The 18351-nt window shown below is 38.8% G+C and overlaps 1 protein-coding gene across 4 annotated transcripts in view; it reads left to right on the forward strand.

Annotated features, from left to right (window-relative positions):
* Positions 1 to 15687, forward strand: part of DNAJC13 (DnaJ heat shock protein family (Hsp40) member C13) — a 127923-nt gene extending 112236 nt beyond the window's left edge. For 2 of the 4 annotated variants that reach the window (XM_058729902.1, XM_058729903.1), the window contains 6 exons: positions 238 to 411; positions 2195 to 2374; positions 2652 to 2792; positions 4643 to 4786; positions 7174 to 7273; positions 13004 to 13869. In XM_058729902.1, the coding sequence (XP_058585885.1) occupies positions 238 to 411; positions 2195 to 2374; positions 2652 to 2792; positions 4643 to 4786; positions 7174 to 7273; positions 13004 to 13110 (846 nt within the window). In that variant the 3' untranslated portion in view covers positions 13111 to 13869. Of the gene's footprint in view, positions 1 to 237; positions 412 to 2194; positions 2375 to 2651; positions 2793 to 4642; positions 4787 to 7173; positions 7274 to 12018; positions 12128 to 13003; positions 13870 to 14780 lie in introns of those variants that run through there. The other 2 variants (XR_009261770.1, XR_009261771.1) reach the window with 2 other exon arrangements.
* Positions 15688 to 18351: the final 2664 nt, after the last annotated feature.

An 18351-nucleotide genomic window follows, 5' to 3' on the forward strand; every position in this document is an offset into this window, starting at 1 on the left:
TAACTGTTAGACACTTTGTCATTAAGACACTTAAGAATTCCCCTGGGAAGTCACGTTTTAAATTTAGGAATATTCACTTTTTAAGTAAGTAATCAAAGTACCTTTTTTGAAATTTATTAAGGGATTATACAAAAGTATATAATTTGATTATATTAATGACTATTTAATGGGATTTGCATTTTTTGTGTCATGTATGACTAAGGATTAAGTGACTTGATTATGATTCTTTCTTTAAAGTTGCCTGAAGATTTTGCTGTGGTGTTTGGAGAAGCAGAGGGTGAACTTGCTGTTGGAGGAGTTTTCTTGAGAATCTTTATTGCACAGCCAGCGTGGGTTCTAAGAAAGCCTAGAGAATTCCTTATTGCACTATTAGAAAAATTAACTGAGCTCCTGGAGAAGAACAATCCTCATGTAAGCTTCAGCCATCAGCAAAACATTTCCAGTAGTTTGCTAAATATACTGATGGGATTTCTGTTAAAACACCATCCTCATGGCCCATACGTTAAGAATTGGTTACTTTTTTCAATACAGCAGCCAGGTTCAAATTCAGATATGCCGATTCATCTTATTTTTGGGGCATGTTCAAAAGTGAACATGGTTATTTCTGAACCAAAGTTGGAGATGTCTATATTGACAAATTGCTATCTCTGGCAAGTATAGAGGCTCTAAAAGAAGGTATCTGCAACTTCATCTCCAATGGTTATATTAGTTTAAGGAAAAACACAAACATTCGATGCTCCCCTAGAAGGGTATCCTGCTAGTGTACTTCACTCAGCCTTCCATATGTGACCCTTGTGAAAGACATTGATAGGAGAGTGAACCTAGTATCTGTATTCAAAGGCAGAGGCTACAAGGTAAGCAGGAGTGAGAAAGTAGCCTTATACTATAGAAGGTTTTGTTATTTAAACCTTTAGAGTAAAAATAATTGAGGTACGTGACTGTTGGCTATATTAAACAGGCTGACTATGGAACAAGGTAATAAAGAGCCCAAGCTGTGTTATTAGATGGTCCTGGATCCCAGTACCAGCTTCACCACTGACTGGCTCTGTAACCTTGAACAGTACTTCGTGGTCTGCCTCATTTATGGAAGGATCACGACACCTGTCCCTAGGCTCAGGTTTTAGTGAGTTTTGACATATGGAGAGTACTTAGAATAATGTCTGGCACATGTCAAGTACCTAGAAATTACTAGTTACTATCATTAGCTTAGCACAACTTAAAAAAAAGTATTATTATTTTGCCAAATGTTTACGTACATAACTTTTCAGTCTCATTTTCTGTTTACTAGGATTTTTGCTACGTAAATAGATTCCTAAAAAAAAAAAAAAATCTTCAAAAAGCAGAAACTTAGGGGAAAACACAGCATTTTCCTCCCCTATCACCTTGGCTTTGGGGCCCATCCCAATTTCCATGTTTGTTTCAGATGCTGTGGGTGTACACGTCTGATAAAATGGGATAAGTTCCAGGTTTTTTGCAATCCACAATAGAAAGTGCATTATGGCAGCCAAACCAGTTCAATAGGATTTTTTTTCAATAGGATTTTTAATAGAACTAGGATACCCATTTCATGACTTCTGCATTCTCATGAACTATTGATGTTCCCTGATACTGACATTTTTATAACACTGACTAAAACTTTCTGGTAATAACTTTTGGGAGATTCTCTCTCAAACCTGCAACAGAAATGAGATGTGACCTGGCCCAGTAAAGACTGCTTAGATTAATTAAGAGAACACATTCTTGGGTCGCCTGGGTGGCTCAGTCAGTTAAGCATCTGACTTCGCCTCAGGTCATGATCTCATGGTTTGTGGGTTTGAGCCCTGTGTGGGGTTCTGTGCTGACAGCTCGGAGACTGGAGGTTGCTTTAGATTCTGTGTCTCCCTCTCTCTCTCTCTCTCTCTGCCCCTCTCCTGCTCTCTCTCTCTGCCCCTCTCCTGCTCTCTCTCTCTCTCTCTCTCAAAAATAAATAAACATTAAAAAAAGATCACATTCTTAAAGTCCTTTGACTTTGAATTCATGCCTTTTTTCAAGATGGGAAGATAGTTGTTTTCTTAGGATTTGTGAATCGGTTTTAAAAAATCAGCACGTAGAACTTGTAGATCCCTAGGGTAGAACACCAAATAGTTTCCAAGGATGTTTAGGACTTAACTTTGTCAGTATTTTATAGTTTGTTTCTTTGTTTTATACCCTCTAGGGAGAAACTTTGGAAACTTTGACAATGGCAACAGTATGTCTCTTCAATGCACAGCCTCAGCTGGCTGACCAGGTCCCACCATTGGGCCACCTCCCCAAAGTGATCCAGGCAATGAATCATAGGAACAATGCCATTCCTAAGAGTGCCATCCGCATTATCCATGCCCTGTCTGAAAATGAGGTAGTGATAAATCCAGTTAGTAGCTTACAAATTTGGAATTTATTTATGTTCCCTCTTTGTGATTAATGTACATTGCAGTACACATCCGCTTCCTACCATGTGCCTTTCTGCATGTGAACCAGTGGTATTGTAGCAACTCTTAAACTAGTTTAAATGATGTAATTAACAGGAGACTGAATTTGAGTTCATTATTAAACTTGAGCTGAATGTAGGTTTTTCATATATTTTATTGTATTTACTGTGTTTATTGTATTTACTTCTTTTTTCGGACACTTAGCTGTGTGTTCGAGCCATGGCATCTTTGGACACCATTGGCCCACTGATGAATGGGATGAAAAAACGACCAGATACTGTTGGTTTAGCCTGTGAAGCAATTAATCGAATGTTTCAGAAGGAGCAGAATGAATTAGTAGCACAAGTAAGTGACTTTCTAGATTCAGTACTATTTCAGGAAAACAAACATACCCAGGCAAATAGATTTTCACTTGCTTAGCACTGATTTGGTTTCTCTGACATAGGTTTGGTAAAGAGATCATTTGTGGGTTAATGCATGGATGATTTTATATTTTATATACAGACAGGCACATGCCTATATATATATATATATATATATATATATATATATATATATATATATATATGCATGCATACACACACACACTGAGAAAGGTGGGCCAGCTGTCAGGAATCTTAACCAACTTCAGAGTAATTTTGTGATATTTAAGTTTTGAATTTTGGTTTTCTGCTAAGCATTTATTCTTAGCTTGCTTTGTCAAATTTGTTTCATTATCTTTGGAAAGATTCACTTTGTTTAGTGATTCCTTGATTCTGAAGTCATGTTTAAGAACATGCCAAGATTTCTACTGTTTTTTTGTTTGTTTGTTTGTTTGTTTTTTTCAAAGAGACTACCCACCTAATGAAAATAAGACTTGGTGGGTATGAATGTAGTGTAGACAGACACTGAAGGAACAAAAACTATCACAAAACTGATCTTCCTAAAATATAACTCTAACTGGGTTACTGTTCATTTTAAAAACCCTTCATTGGTTTCCCATTACCACCAGATAACAAAGTGACAGCTGACATCCTTAGCCTCAGTACAAGGCCCTGCATTTTTGTATCTGGTCCTCCTATTCTCCCAGCCCCTTTTCCTCCCCCGTCTCCTATTCCCATCCCTCATTTAGGCAGTTCAGAAGTACTGGGTACATCTCAAGGAGGTATTTGGATGCCCTGAAGTTCAGACTTATAATTGGCTGGGGAGAGGAGTTGTATTAGAAACAGCTTGAGCTGGTGCTACCACTTGATGGCTCTGTGACCTCAGGCATGACTCACAAACTTACATTCAGATTCTTCATCTGTGAAGTAAAATTCTAACTCCCTCACAGGGTTGTTAGGAGAACGGTATCTATAAAGGGAGGTATACTCACTAAATGTTAGTTACTTCCATCTCTTCCCTCTGAGTTTTATCGTGGGTATTGAAAGTTGTGCAATACCAGAATGTTAACTAGCCTTTTTAAGACTGACAGGAAATGTATGGTAAATGCAAAAGTTGATGTTTTAAGAAAATGTGAAAAAAATATTAAGATACTTTAAATTTTGTGCCCATTACTATAGTGTCATAGAAGAGGCAGCCCAGTATAGTGGCTAAAAGCTCATGTTCTGCACTTTGTAGTTCCAGATAGAGATTGCATTGCTGCCTGTTACCTGTCAACAGGTTTCACCCTCTGTGCATTGATTTTTCCATCAGTAATAATAGTAGTGCCTATGTCATTACATGTTGTGATGTGTAATGACACAACTAGATGTTTCTAGTCTGTAACATTTAGAACAGTTGATGGCATGAAATAAAATCTCCTTAAATAAGAGTGTCATTGGGGCGCCTGGGTGGCTCAGTCGGTTGAGCATCTGACTTTGGCTCATGTCATGATCTCGCAGTCTGTGAGTTCGAGCCCCACGTCAGGCTCTGTGCTGACAGCTCAGAGCCTGGAGCCTGCTTGGGATTCTGAGTCTCCCTCTGTCACTGCCCCTCACCTGCTCATGCTCTCTCTCTCTCTCTCTCTGTCAAAAATAAATAAACATTAAAAAAAAAAAAGTTAAAAAAAAAAGAGTGTCATTATTATTAGATCTGTAAAAGAAATCTTCATCTATGTTAAAATGAAAGACAGGAGGTTGTCTTCCAGGTATGGTTCTGGGAGTGAAATTGTTTCTTCAGTGTATGATTTACATTTTTTTCAGCATGTTTATGGTATGCTTTATATTTTCTTCTAGGCCCTGAAAGTAGATCTGGTCCCATACCTCTTAAAATTACTTGAAGGCATTGGTCTTGAAAATCTTGACAGCCCAGCAGCCACTAAAGCTCAGATTGTTAAAGCTCTCAAGGCCATGACTCGAAGCCTGCAGCATGGAGAACAGGTGAGTCTACACAGGGGTGACTTTGATTTGCTGGCTATGACAGGGTATTCTCCAAACCAAGGGTCTTGGCCATGGGTGATCTCTGCACCTCTCCTCATAGACTCAAGTAGTGACTTGGGGGGATTCTTTTTTTGAGTGCTGATGGTATGTCGTACATTTCAGGAAGAAAAATGCTGAAATTCAATGAGCATTTAAAGCTGGTTAAGGTTAATGTTCAGTTCTAGCATGTGTTGCTGGATAGTGATAACCACATTTATTAACAATCCCATTATGCCATTTTGGAACATTGTTTTAGTTTTATCACCTTTATTTATTAACACTTAACAATGTGTGTCAGCTACATACATATGCTGATTTCAAGACAGCCCAGTAATTCAATTTTCCTCTTTGGTTTTATTCTTGTTGCTTCTGAGGAGTTCCTTATTCATTGTTACTGTCCAGCATTATCTAATGCTCTCTCGCTCTGTGTTTATTTAATTAAGGTGAAATTTACACAACATAAAATTAACCATTTTAAAGTGAACGATTAGTTTGTGTTTAGTATATTAACAATGTTATGCAACCACCACCTTATCTGTTCCAAAACATTTTTATCACCCCAAAAGAAACATCTGTACCCATTAATCAATTACTTCCCATTTGTCCCTTTCCTCAGCCTCTGGCAGCCACCACTTTGTTGTCTGTGAATTCACTTATTCTGAATATTTCATATAAATGGAATCATACAATACATGATGTCTGGCTTCTGTCACTTAGCATGTTTTCGAGGTTCATCATGTTAGAGCATGTATCAGTGCTTCATTCCTTTTTATGGCTGAAGTATTCGTGTATGTATATGCCACAATTTATACATTCATTCAGTGATAGACACTTGGAGTGTTACTACTACCTACTCATGTTCTTTCATAGGTTTAAATTGACTTAAAGTTTTCTTTTAGTGATTCCATTGTCTTTGTGTAAAGTCTAACTAAAGAAACATTTTTATGCCATTGCCCATTCTATCAGTATCACCATTTGAACAATTTAATATTATTGAGATTTGAAGTACTGAGGATTATTGAGGATATTTGAAGTATTTGGGGGCTTTTTTGTGGGTGTTCTGAACTTGCCAAGCAGAGGTACTCTAGGCAGGCAGTTGTCTTATCCTCAACCTGCCTCAGGATTCCTCTTGATGAAATTAGGCAAGTAACCCTGACATCCATCTTCCGATTTCAAGGGGAGGAAACTGGTGTGATAGTTTCCAAACTAGCAGATCCCCCACCACCTTCACAAGTAATTACTTCCAGTAATGATTCCAAGGTTACAACAGGGAGCCTCCTGGGCTTGTGTGGCCCCACATATATCTTTAATGCCTGCCACCAAATTATCTGGCAGTGTCTTCCCCTGCTAGACTAGACTGTGAGCGCTTCAGAGACAGAGACCATCTCACATCTTTGTGTCCCATTATGCCTCCACATGAGGTACCCAATCAATATGTGATCTGAATGTTGATATGTGAAAGCCTCTAAGTTGGAATTTCCTAAACTTTTTTTAATCTGTATCACACAAAAATGTCTTTGGTCTTAGTCCAGTATACTTTACACACACGTTATTTGTACTTACATGTATATACATCAAATATGAGTGTTCACCCATTTTACATGTGAATTCTGATGCTTTCTATATTAACCTATTTCCTCAAGCATGCTGATTAAACCCTCTTCATCGATTTCATAAACTTCTAATAGGTCACAACCCATAATTTTTTAAAGTTTATTTTATTTTTTTAAAGTTTATTTTGAGAGAGAGAGTGCACATGCACAAGTTGGGTAGGGGCAGAGAGAGAGGGAAGGAGAACTACAAGCGGGCTCCACAGTGTTAGCACAGAGCCCAACGCAGGGCTCGAACTCAGAAACTGCAATATCATGACCCGAGCCAAAATCAAGAGTCAGTCGCTCAACCGACTAAGCCACCTAGGCGCCCCAAGACTGCTTTAAGTTTTAGCTTGAGTTTATAGCATCTTCTCCCTAGACCCCTTCCTTGGGAATAACTTCATGAGGTCATGCCACACTGTCAGCCAGTTGTTACTATCACAAGAAAATCTTTCTGCCCAAATAACAAACAAGCCAGTAAATTATAAGTTCAAATAATAGTGTCCAATTTTAGAAGGAAGACTGACTTAGGGCCTTCTTCGGATCTGGTTTCACAAGATGTCTCTGTCCCTGTGCCTGGCATAGAGCATTTAAGGAATGCTAGGTCTTGCTCCATCTTTGGATCTTTCCTCGGCTGACTTTCCTTTTGTCTTGGAAGTTTGCTTTTTCTCTTTGGTTCTTCTTCCAACACCCAGTCCTCAGTAATGAGGCTAACTTAAATTCGTTATGTTCAAAGAGTTTGTTTTACTTCTCTAGGTGAATGAAATCTTGTCTCGTTCTTCAGTCTGGAGTGCCTTCAAAGATCAGAAACACGATTTGTTTATTTCTGAGTCACAAACAGCAGGATACCTCACAGGTAATCCACACCTAATTGGTTACTCTGAAACATATGGCAGAAGCCACCTTCCTGTTGCCCTGATTAAACTGAAATAGCATTTATAGTGTCTTCCTAAGCTACTAGCCACCTGTCTTGGAGGTCCTGTGAGCATGTGGTGGACCTCTGGGGTTAGCCCTGGGCAAATGTCAACTGCTAATGTGTTGAATGTGTGCTGACTGAAACGTGAACTTTGCTCGGTTTTGACCCAATGAATTGATGGTGTCATAGGTTATATTTGGAGCATGACTGTTGAAATGTTTATCTTGAACGTGTAAAAAGATTAGAGAAATACCTATTCAGAAATATCAGTATTAGAAACATGATAGCGTATGATATTTTCCATTTCTGTCAAAATAACAGATTGGAAATCCAAATATGTACATTCATCTGTGAAATATTTTTCTTCTAAGTTTCCAGTAATTAATCTGTAGTTTTATAAAACATATACAATTTGTCCTTTTGTAGGAAGAAGTATGTACCATAAAGGGAAAGGACATTTTAGTGTCTAGGGTTCAAAAGATAGTATGTTTTTGAAGCTCAGGACATTTGTCCATTTGACACACTAATTGCATAATAATTTTCCAATATTTTCATATTGGCTTCTATTTAAAAAGAAAGTCTTACCATTCTTTTGGTATATCCGAAGATGAAATATAGTCTCTGGTATAAAAGTTTTCAGTTTTAAATTAACCTTAAGAATAACAGGTGGTTTTTGCCATCTGCCTGAGTGTGGTATATATGTAAACAAAAATCAGCTCTGCATCCTCCTCTTACCAGAGCTGATGTAGGTAAATTGAGAGAAAAAAACAGTACCCACTGGATTTTATGCCAGTGTAACTTTTTGAGTAATCCCGATTGCTGGTGTAGAAGTTTATAAATCATGAAGACTAAAGTTTATACTTTAGTATAACTTTAAAACTAAAGTTTATAAATCTTGAGTACTTAAACATGGGACTTCAGAGAATATTTTGCCTGGTTTTAATTTTAGTCTGTTGTGGCACTACTGCTTGCTTCCTCACTGTGACCATTTAATATTAATCCACTAAAATTTATAAGCAGAGCCCTAACATTTGTTTTTGTTTTAACTCGTTTTATTTTTTTTAATTTACATCCAAATTAGCATACAGCAGAGCCTTAACATTTGTAAACACACGGTGCTTTGATTGCCCATCCCTGCATGTACATTAAGAGCAGTGTCCTACGGTTCCCTTCTAACTTTCCCATGTGCCTGTCCTGTGATTTCTATGGAAAGAAATACCTAGAAAATGGTCTTTGGCTATCTCGTATCTCTCTTTGAAATTTGAGGTGAAGCAGTAGCTTCTAAATAAGAGTATGTTCTATAATAGGCACGCTAAAAACTTCTTTAGACTCGTTTTCCAAAAGTTTATGTAATACCACCTTTTTGTGGCATTACATTAATTACCTTGTATAAGGATGTTGTGACTGGGAAGTCTGCCTTATTTTTTTTCCAGCTAAGAATAGCTACTTAAACGTTTGGCCTTGAAGAATAGAAAGATGTAGATTATAAGCTTTTCTACAGGGACACCTTTCTAATTTGTTGTGTTCTGCATTGTGCTTGGTGTTCATTGACTTGATGCAATAGAAGACTTTAGATGGTCCTTGACTTAGTAATGGGATGTGGGTCACAAAGTCTGTGGTTAGAATACAGAAGAGATAGGGATTTATCTTTAGAGACTAATTTCCTTCAGAAATCTTTAGGTCCTCGCCCCATCCATATTTGCTAATAACTATAGAAAAATGTACAGGGATTTGAAGGGTTCCTGTCTGTGCCTTTCCTTTTACTTGGATCCCTGGGGTAGCTTCTGAAGGAGTTGTGAGAAGGAGCTGTGATGAGCTGTAGGGGATGGAAGAGGGTTGGGGAAGAAGAAAAGCTGGGATTTACAAATTTCTTTACATCCTCCTTTGGGCCCACTCAGGGCAGCAGGTTCTGTACAAAGCTGGTCAAAGGGGAGATGGTATAAATCCCAACTTGGACACATCCTAGTGTTGCTCTGGCCGTTCTGCAGGCCCCCCTGAAGCCTGTAGGCACGACTACGTGGGACAGTCTGGACTAGCCCTGAGCTCTGTTGGCCCGGAAATTGTCTAGTTCTTAGCACATCATCAATCTGGGATGTTCTTTTGTTGAGATGTTAGTTGTTTGAGAAGATTTTCCCATCAGCTCTCCTTGTTTTGAAAGGACTGTTTAAAGAGAGCACTACCTTTTGAATTGTCTACTCATTGTTTAGGTTGTCAAATGTTTTCTTTTTTGTGTTTGAGCTGTTCCATTGATGCTTTGTATTGTGTGTCATGTGTTTGATAAAAGGTACAAGTTATTCTAATAATGGTAAAGTCGCATTAGCGGAACTCCTTGGAATGTATACAGTGTTGCATTGAGTTGGAACTTTAATTGATTAGGATTTACCCCACCCTGTGCTCAGCCTGGAGGAGATTCTAATTGTGCCCAATGTGCGAATGAAATAAGGTGCTGTGAAAACACACTTCACTAGCCATTTTTCTAAAATACCGATGGTAAGTTTGGCAAGTAGATTTTGTTTAGGAGATGGTGAAAGATAGAGGAAAGTTAATTACTCTTTCAAAGTAGGATAAGAATGACCAAAAATACGATAATTATTTTCTTTACCCTGGCTGCTGAGCAGATATCATTCAGTCACATCTCAGGATTGGGAGTATGGATCAAATGTCCTAGGCGAGATTGCTCCTTGTAGATGAATTGAGAAGAGGCCACCTGGTTCCATAGGTTCTTTGGCCTGGCATACTTGTTTTGTTTTATGATAAAAACTTACCTAAACTGTCCAATGCAGTTTTACCTACAATGCAGACAAGCTATGTTTTCATTGACCTGGGCCTTAGTTACTTAGCTATTTTTTAGGTTCTAGAAGGGCATGTTGCTGAGAAGTTCAAGGCCCTGTAAAAACAATTTTAGCAGAGAAAATCCTCCAATTACCTCACCTAGAAAATCAGTATAGAGAAAGAAGGAACAAGAGGGAAAGGAAGAGAAGCAGGGCAAGGGAAACATGGTTGTAGGAGTGGGAATTGATGACGAAGAGCTTTGTGTACCACCCCCCCCCCACACACACACACACACACTTAATTGGAATATGGAGATGAACTTCATACACACACACCCCTGTATATATTTATATTAGAGGCATGTCACATAGTTAATTTGGCTTCCTAAGGTCATTAAAGGGGGGTGGGTGGATGCAATTCTAAGGTCTCTCTTCATACAGGTCTATCAGTTCTCTACGAGTTAGGATTTTTTTTCCACCTTGTGTTGTTCTTTGTCCACCTGACCCAAGACTATATGATGTGAGTGATGTTGGGAAAGATTCCCTGAGCTCATCAGTTTACTATAGGACACTGACGCTGAGGCAGAGCTTCCTGCTTTTGTTTTCCCTCCTGAGACTCTCACGTTCATTTTTAACAAAGCCCATGCTCTTTCCACTGCTCTATCGTTGCAGGCAATTCCATTTTGCGGGGTTCTTTGTTAATTTTCCGTCTTTTCTCATTCTCAAGTCTGGCAGCCTTGCACGTTATTGCCACGTGCCCCATTTCTGGCAGCTCCTGCTCTCTCCTCCCACCTTTCTCTGGAGAACACAACTGCTCTGTCCTCATCCTAACCAGACACCTTCTAAAAGAGAAGCCAGAGGTGTGAGGGAAAGAGCATTTCAGACTTATTTACAGAAATACCCAGGAATTTGTTTGTCTTTTCCTAAAGTGGCAAATGGTGGGGCTGGAATTTGGTCTATTGTGGATGATTCTTCTAAGCCTATCATGTCTCAATTTAATTTTAGCCCAGAAGTTTCCAAACTTTTCTCAGTTCACAATGCCTTTAATGTCTTAATGATTTTTTCATCTACCGCTAGGCCAAAAGAAATAACCTAATAGCTAAGTTGAAGTATTAGGTCCAAACAACTTGAAAGTGGCTGTGTGGCATCCAGCAGATGTTGCTGTGTTTCTCTCCGACGTAAAATATCTAGCAGCACCCCTGTGAGTTTGTCCCAAGGTGCCTCCGCACGCAGTTGAAGAACAATAGCCTTAGTCTGTTTTCTGTATGTAGCATTCATATTTAGTCTCGTCATCTCCTCATTTGATGTGGCCAAGATGAGTCCAACATTGGAAGTGCTTGGGAAATTGACCAGTCCAGGGTGTTTGGGGGGGTTATTCTTACAGCTTCTATCTTTGGTGAGACCCACTTAATCGATCTGTGGTAATCCTGCCGCTGCCTAGGGTTCAAAGGTTGATAGGTTGGTGGGAAGTGATGTGAACAGTGTGGTGCTGTAGCTCCCAACTGCCTTGTCAGAGGGGGTAGGTTGAGCCGGTGGTCTTCTGAGCTGTCTGTGGAAGGCCTGGCACCCTGCTTGGCAGAAGGCAGGAGTTGGTAGATGCAGGCCTTACAGTGCCTTAAAAAGGGAAGATCCTTTTTCCAACGTTTATAAGTTCAAGGTTCCGAGTGTGCGTGTTACAGCTCACACAGGTGGAACTGTGTCTGGCTGTATAATTACACATGAGATGCAGTGTTCACTCAGTGGTGTAAGCCATTTCACGTCCTGGATACAAGTGCTTGTAACGTGAAACAATCTGAATTGTGCCCCATTTGTCCTACATTAGTCCCTGTTACGCCTCAGCCTTCATCAAACTGCTCTGCTGTTTGCATTTCCTTATAACTTCCCTTGCTGCTTATATTTCTTTTTTCCCCTCAGGTGTCTCTCCTTCCCTTCTAACTGGCAGCAGCCCCCTTCACCTCAGGAGCGGGCTTTAGATCCGCTCTGCCAGGCAGCTTGCTAACTTCTGTGTAGCTCTCTGAAGCAGGTAGAGAATCATTTTGCTAAATGCATGCCGCTCCCACTGCCTTTCTAGTTCTAACCCTTGATGTTCCTTAGCTGTTTGCCTTATTTCCTACGGTTTCAGCTAAGAGTATTGCTCAGTTTGTGGTATTATGCTACAATGTCTCTTGCAAGTACTCTGTACAGTTTGTGCAGTGCTTCTGGGATGTAATGGTCTCTGCAATGTTGACGATAAACTGGAGGGCTAAAGCCATTATCTACAATGCTTGTAGGACACATCTTGATAAATGCTGGCATATGTAGCATTTCTATGCAGTAGAGACTCTTAGAATCAAGGAAGACCTATAAAACGAAAATATTGATATCTTTTTCCATAGCATTCTTGTTTTGACCTGTGACAAATGTCCAGAGCCTTCCTTTTGTAGAGCTGTCAGTGTAGCAGCCCTTGTTCATTTGGTGTTACTAGCTATAACAGCATTTCTTCGCACCAAATGAAAGTAGGTTAACTTGAATGTTGATAAAGGTTTTTCTTGGGCATTTTATCAAGTATGACTTTTGGATGGGCTTAGTATGGAGTTTCCTTCCTCTACTTGTTCTTTTTTTTTTTATTTTCCATTTGACATAGCTATCCTTCAGTGCCCAGAATTTTTTGAAGCATTGAATTCCCAGAATTGAGAAGGGCCAATTTTCCATGTTTTCACACCAGTGTTGCTGTCCAGTATCAATTTTGAAATGATTTTTAACTTTGTCATATAGTAAAGACATACCTTGAAAATGGCACTGGGTAGTTGTCTTTTAAAGTGTGTGATCAGGTACTTGACTAGCTTCTGACCTTCTTATAAAGGTGTTTTTACACGACTCTGCTCTCTAGAAGGTGTGTGTTTTCCTTTCTCTCTTGCAGGACCTGGAGTTGCTGGCTACCTTACTGCAGGGACATCCTCGTCAGTCATGTCCAACCTGCCGCCTCCCGTAGACCACGAGGCAGGCGACCTTGGCTATCAGAGTTGACACCTTTGTGAGAGACAGTAAATGCTGACAGGCCAGTGCCCAGTCCACATTCCTCCAGCTGATACGTTGAAACAAACTCTTACTGCCTTTCTCCTGGTTTCATGACAGTGTTATTCCTTTTTCTATAAATATATTTTTATTTAGGAAAAAAAGTCAGTGATTCTAATTGTATCACGTTGTAAGAAAGCACTCTGTGGATCAGCCTAAGTGGGTACACAAGTTTTTTTTCTTGATGTATGTAAGCACATTCTGTTCCTTTGTATCTGTTTACAAGACTGTGAATCAAAAAGACAAAACTTTCTTCCTAGTTTTTATAATGTTTTTTTTTTGAATTAGCGTGACTGTGGGATTGAACTGCAATCTACAGAAATTGGACTAGGTCGCTTGTCCCCGGAAGACAGTGTTTCCCTCTCCTGCATCGAGTCCCTGTGGCTGTCCCCCTCCACCGTCCAACACTAGTAGGCTTCATCCTCGTGCCTGTTCCCCGGTATCCTCTCCCCAATCATTAACCTTCTGAGAGCTCACAGTACATGTCGGTATGTATAACTGACTTTACCAAATTGAATGAAAAAGGAGCTTGTGCAAAAAAATTTAAAAACGGATGTCAAGATGTTATATAAGAGATTAGTGTAATTGTGAAATGTTCTATACAGTATCAAATATATAAAGCTTTCTATATTGAATGTACATTATACAGATCATTCATATGTGTACATAAAATTTTAAAAATAAAGGGAATTGACTGCTTTGTTAATGAGATATATTTGTTCTAATTTAATGTCTCCCTTTGAGGATCTCCTGCTTTTTTCTAAGACAGATCTAGTACTAGGAATAAACACAAACGCTCCCTCGCGTTCACAGCTCCTCATCCAGACAACTACGTTGACACATCTGATCATTCCCAATGCCCTTTGGTAATATTTCAGCCACATCTAAATTTCCAGAAACTAGCGTTTCATTTATTTTCTATTTAATAATTCAGGAATGGGTGAGGCTAGTATTACTCTAATGGGTGAGACACATTAATTTCAACGTTTTTTAAAGCGAGAGAAATTTAAAGTGAGAGCATATTTCAAATAATACAGATCTCAGCACATAGGTCTCCTAGTATGATCATAAACTACAAGAAAATGAAAACCTGTAAAGAATACAAACACTTCTTAAAGAATGAGGAAACACCCACACCTCCACATTGCCTTTGAAAGCAAGAGCCAAGTTTATTCCATAGTTGATGTATAAGCAGAGTGTAATGGAGACTTACTCCCCCGATAAGTCTCTAATTCAGACTTTTGCATCATCTCTCAAAGGTTATAGAGTAATATACCCATGCACATATTTTAATATACAACTGTGGTTTTAGTTTCTAGGCAATACTTGTCATAAAAATATGTTCTCTAAAAGAAATTGTAACAGCTAATTTAGGAGTAGGTGGTATGGAAGAGCACAAATTAATATATTTCCTTTAAGTACTAGGAGAACGTAAATATTGTATTTATGATATTTAAAGGGCTATTTAAATTAATTCACAATCACTGATAGTTAAGTAATAGCTCATTCTTACTGAACATAGGCTGTATGCCAAACATCCTGTAAACTCATACATACGTAGTCTCATTTAATCCTCAGAACAAACCTATGGGCTTGATACTGATAAAATTCTTATCTTCCAGGTGAAGAACATGGGCTCAGAGAGGCAAAGCAACTTAGCAAAAGTCACACAACTAGTAAGTAACAGAGTCAGAAATCAAAACTACTTAGACCTGACACCAAAGTCTGTCCTGAGCCATGATCCTAACACAGCAGCAATCTGAAGCAGTATGTAACTAGGAAAACTGAGAGGTGGTTTTTTTTTTTTTCTGTTTTGTTTTTAAACATTTTTTACTGTAAACCAAAACACAACTACAGAAAATCTCGCTGAACAAATTCGTCGTTAAAAGGCAAATCACCCTTGAAACTACCATCTATGTCAAGAACTTTGCCAGCCTCTCCAGAAGCCCCTTAATGTGCCCCCATCAAAATCACAGCCACTCCCTTCTTCTTGAAAGTGACCACTTTAAAAAAAAAAAAAAAAAAAAAAAAAAGGACCACTTGTCTTACGCTTCCTTGTGTTCCTTTGTAGTTTATCACCCAAGTGTACATTCCTAGGGTTTGGTCTTGCATTTTTCCTTCTGTTAATATATTTTGGAGTCTTTTTAAATCTTGTGGCTCCCTTTCCATCTGCCTTTTCCCTATAACTTTGTTGAAGGCCCTGAGACCGTTGGTTGGTTTTCCCAGTCTTGAGGTTACTGATCACACATTCCTAGTGCAATTCAACTTATTCCTCTGCTCTTTGCATCTAGAGGCTTGATCAAACTCTGGTTCCATTCCTTTGGCAAGACTAGAGGGGGGCTTGGTTTTTTTTTTGTTTTCTTAGAAGCACATCATGCCTGTAAGACGTGATATTAACAATAAGGGAATCTCAGTGTGACTAGATCCATTCATATACTGGGAGTTATAAAATGCTGCTATTCCACTTAGTAACTGGAATGCTTTTATAAAGAAATGCTTTCTTACAAAAAAAAAAAAAAAAAGCAAAAATGTTAAGTAGGACTACACCAAACCAAAGTTTCAACACAACAAAGAAAACATAAAAAGGCAACCTACTGAACGGTGGAAAATACCTGTAAGTCATATATTCAATAAGGAGTTAATGTCCAAAATAATGTGGAGAACTCAGCAAAAAATCCGATTAAAAAATGGGCAGAGGGTCTATATAGACATGTCCAGAGAAGACCTGTAGATGACCAACTGGTACATTGAAAAGATGTTCAACATCACCAATTATCAGGGAAATACAAATCAAAACGACCATGAGCTATCACCTCACACCTGTCAGAATGTCTAGTATCAAAAGGGCAAGAAATAACAAATGTTGGAGAAGATGTGAAGAAAGGAAAATCCTTGTGCACTGTTGATGGAAGTGTAAATTGGTGCAGACACTGTGGAAAACAGCAGAGAGGTTCCTCAAAAAATTAAAAATAGAACTAACATGATCCAGCTATTCCACTCATGGGTATCTATCTGAAGGAAATGAAAACACTAATTGAAAAAGATACATGCACTGTGTTCTTTGCAGTGGTATTTACAATAGCTACAGTATGGAAACAACCTAAGCGTCCATCAGAGGATAAAGGGATAGAGGGGATGAGGTGTTGATATACAGTGGAATATTACTTAGGCATAAAAAAAAAAATGAGAACTTGGAATTTATGACAACACAGATGGACCTTGAGGGTATTACCTTAAGTCATGGAAGTCAGACAAATACCCGAAGATTTCACTGATATGTGGAATCTAAAACAAATGAACAACACAAAACTCATAGACATGGAGCCCAGATTGGTGGTTATCAGAAGGGAAGGAGTATGGGTAGGCAAAATGGGTAAAGTGTTAATTGTATGATGATGGATGGTAACCAGACTTACTGTGGTAATCACTTTGTAGTTTCTACAAATACTGAATTAGTATGTTGTATAACTGAAACTAATCTAATGTAATATAACAATTTTACCTCAATAAAAGAACAAAAAAAAAAGAAATGATTTCCTTTATGTGTTTTGTCACCCAGTGGCACACGTCATATGGGAAAGGCAGGATGAAGGCTTAATTCATTTCCTTTACTCATCAGCTTTCAAGATAATGAATCTGTTCCCTGTCATCTTCTGAAGGTGACCAATTTTGTTGTTTTTACTAACACCATTATTGAAGTATTTTTTAGTATCATAGATTTAAACATTTGCTGTTCTTCAATCCTTTGCTGTTATAGACATACCTTGTTTCATTGTACTTTATTATCCTTCACAGATACAGCATTTTTATTTATTTATTTATTAATTTTTTTCCCCAAATTGAGAGTTTTGGCAACGCTGTGTCAAGAAACTCTTGGCACTATTTTTCCAATATCGTTTGCTCACTTTATGTCTCTGTCACATTATGGTAATTGCAATATTTCAAACTTTATTATTATATTTCTTTGTAACTGTGATCACTGATCTTTGCTGTTACTCTTGTAATTATTTTGGGGGAAACATGAACTCTTACTGTGTAAGACGGCAAACTTAATAAAATGTATGTGTTCTGGCTGCTCCACTGATTGGCTGTTCCCCAGTCTGTCCTGGGGCCTCCCAATTCCCTGAGACACAGCTTTATTGAAATTAGGCCAGTTAATAACCCACTGTGGCCTCTAAGTGTTCAAGTGAAAAGAATAGTCACATGTCTCTCACTTTCAGTTAGGAATTAGAAATGATTAAGCTTAGTGAGGAAGGCATGATGAAATCTGAGATGGGTGGAAAGTTAGACCTCTGGCACCACAGTTAGCCAAATTGTGACTGCAAAGGAAAGTTCTTAAAGGAAATTAAAAGTGCTGCTCCAGTAAGTACATGAATGCTGAGAAAGAAACAACATTATTGCTGATATAGACAAAGTGTTAGTGGTCTTGATAGAAAATCAAACCAGCTGCAATATTCCCTTAAACCAAAGCCTAACCCAGAGCAAGACCCTAACTCTTCGACTCTGTGAGGGCTGAGAGGTGAGGAAAAGTTTGAAGCCAGCAAAGGTTGGTTCATGAGGTTTAAGGAAGAGGCCATCTCCATAACAAGGTGAAGCAGCAGGTGCCCATGGAGCAGCTGCAGCCAGTAACCCAGAAGGTATGGCTGAGACCGTGAATGAAGGTGGCTGCACTAAGCAACAGATTTCGAATGTAGGCAAAACAGCTTATGTTGGAAGACAAGGCAATCTAGGACTTTATGGACCGAAGTCAATGCCTGGCTTTAGAGCTCCAAAAGACAGGCTGACTCGGTTAGGGACCAGTGCAGCTGGTGACTTTTAAGTTGAAGCCAATGCTCATTTACCATTTGGAAAGCCCTTAAGAATTACGATAAATCTACTCTGTGGTCTGTAAATGAAATAAGATCTGGATGGCAGCACATCTGTTTGCAAAATGGTTTACTGAATATTTTAAGCCCACTGTCGAGACCTCCTGCTCAGAAAAAAAGATCTCCTTCAAAATATTACTGCTCATTGACAATGCATCTGTTCATCCAAGAGCTCTGGTGGAGATAGACAATGAGATTAATGTTTTCATGCCTGCTAACACAACATTCATTTTGCAGCCTATGGGTCATGGAGTAATTTTGACTTTCAAGTCTGATTATTTAAGAAATACATTTATTTTGTGGGGAGCCTGGGTGGCTCAGTCAGTTA

Source organism: Neofelis nebulosa, chromosome 5 (assembly GCF_028018385.1).
Source record: "Neofelis nebulosa isolate mNeoNeb1 chromosome 5, mNeoNeb1.pri, whole genome shotgun sequence".
In the NCBI taxonomy this organism is placed as follows: Eukaryota; Metazoa; Chordata; class Mammalia; order Carnivora; family Felidae; genus Neofelis; species Neofelis nebulosa.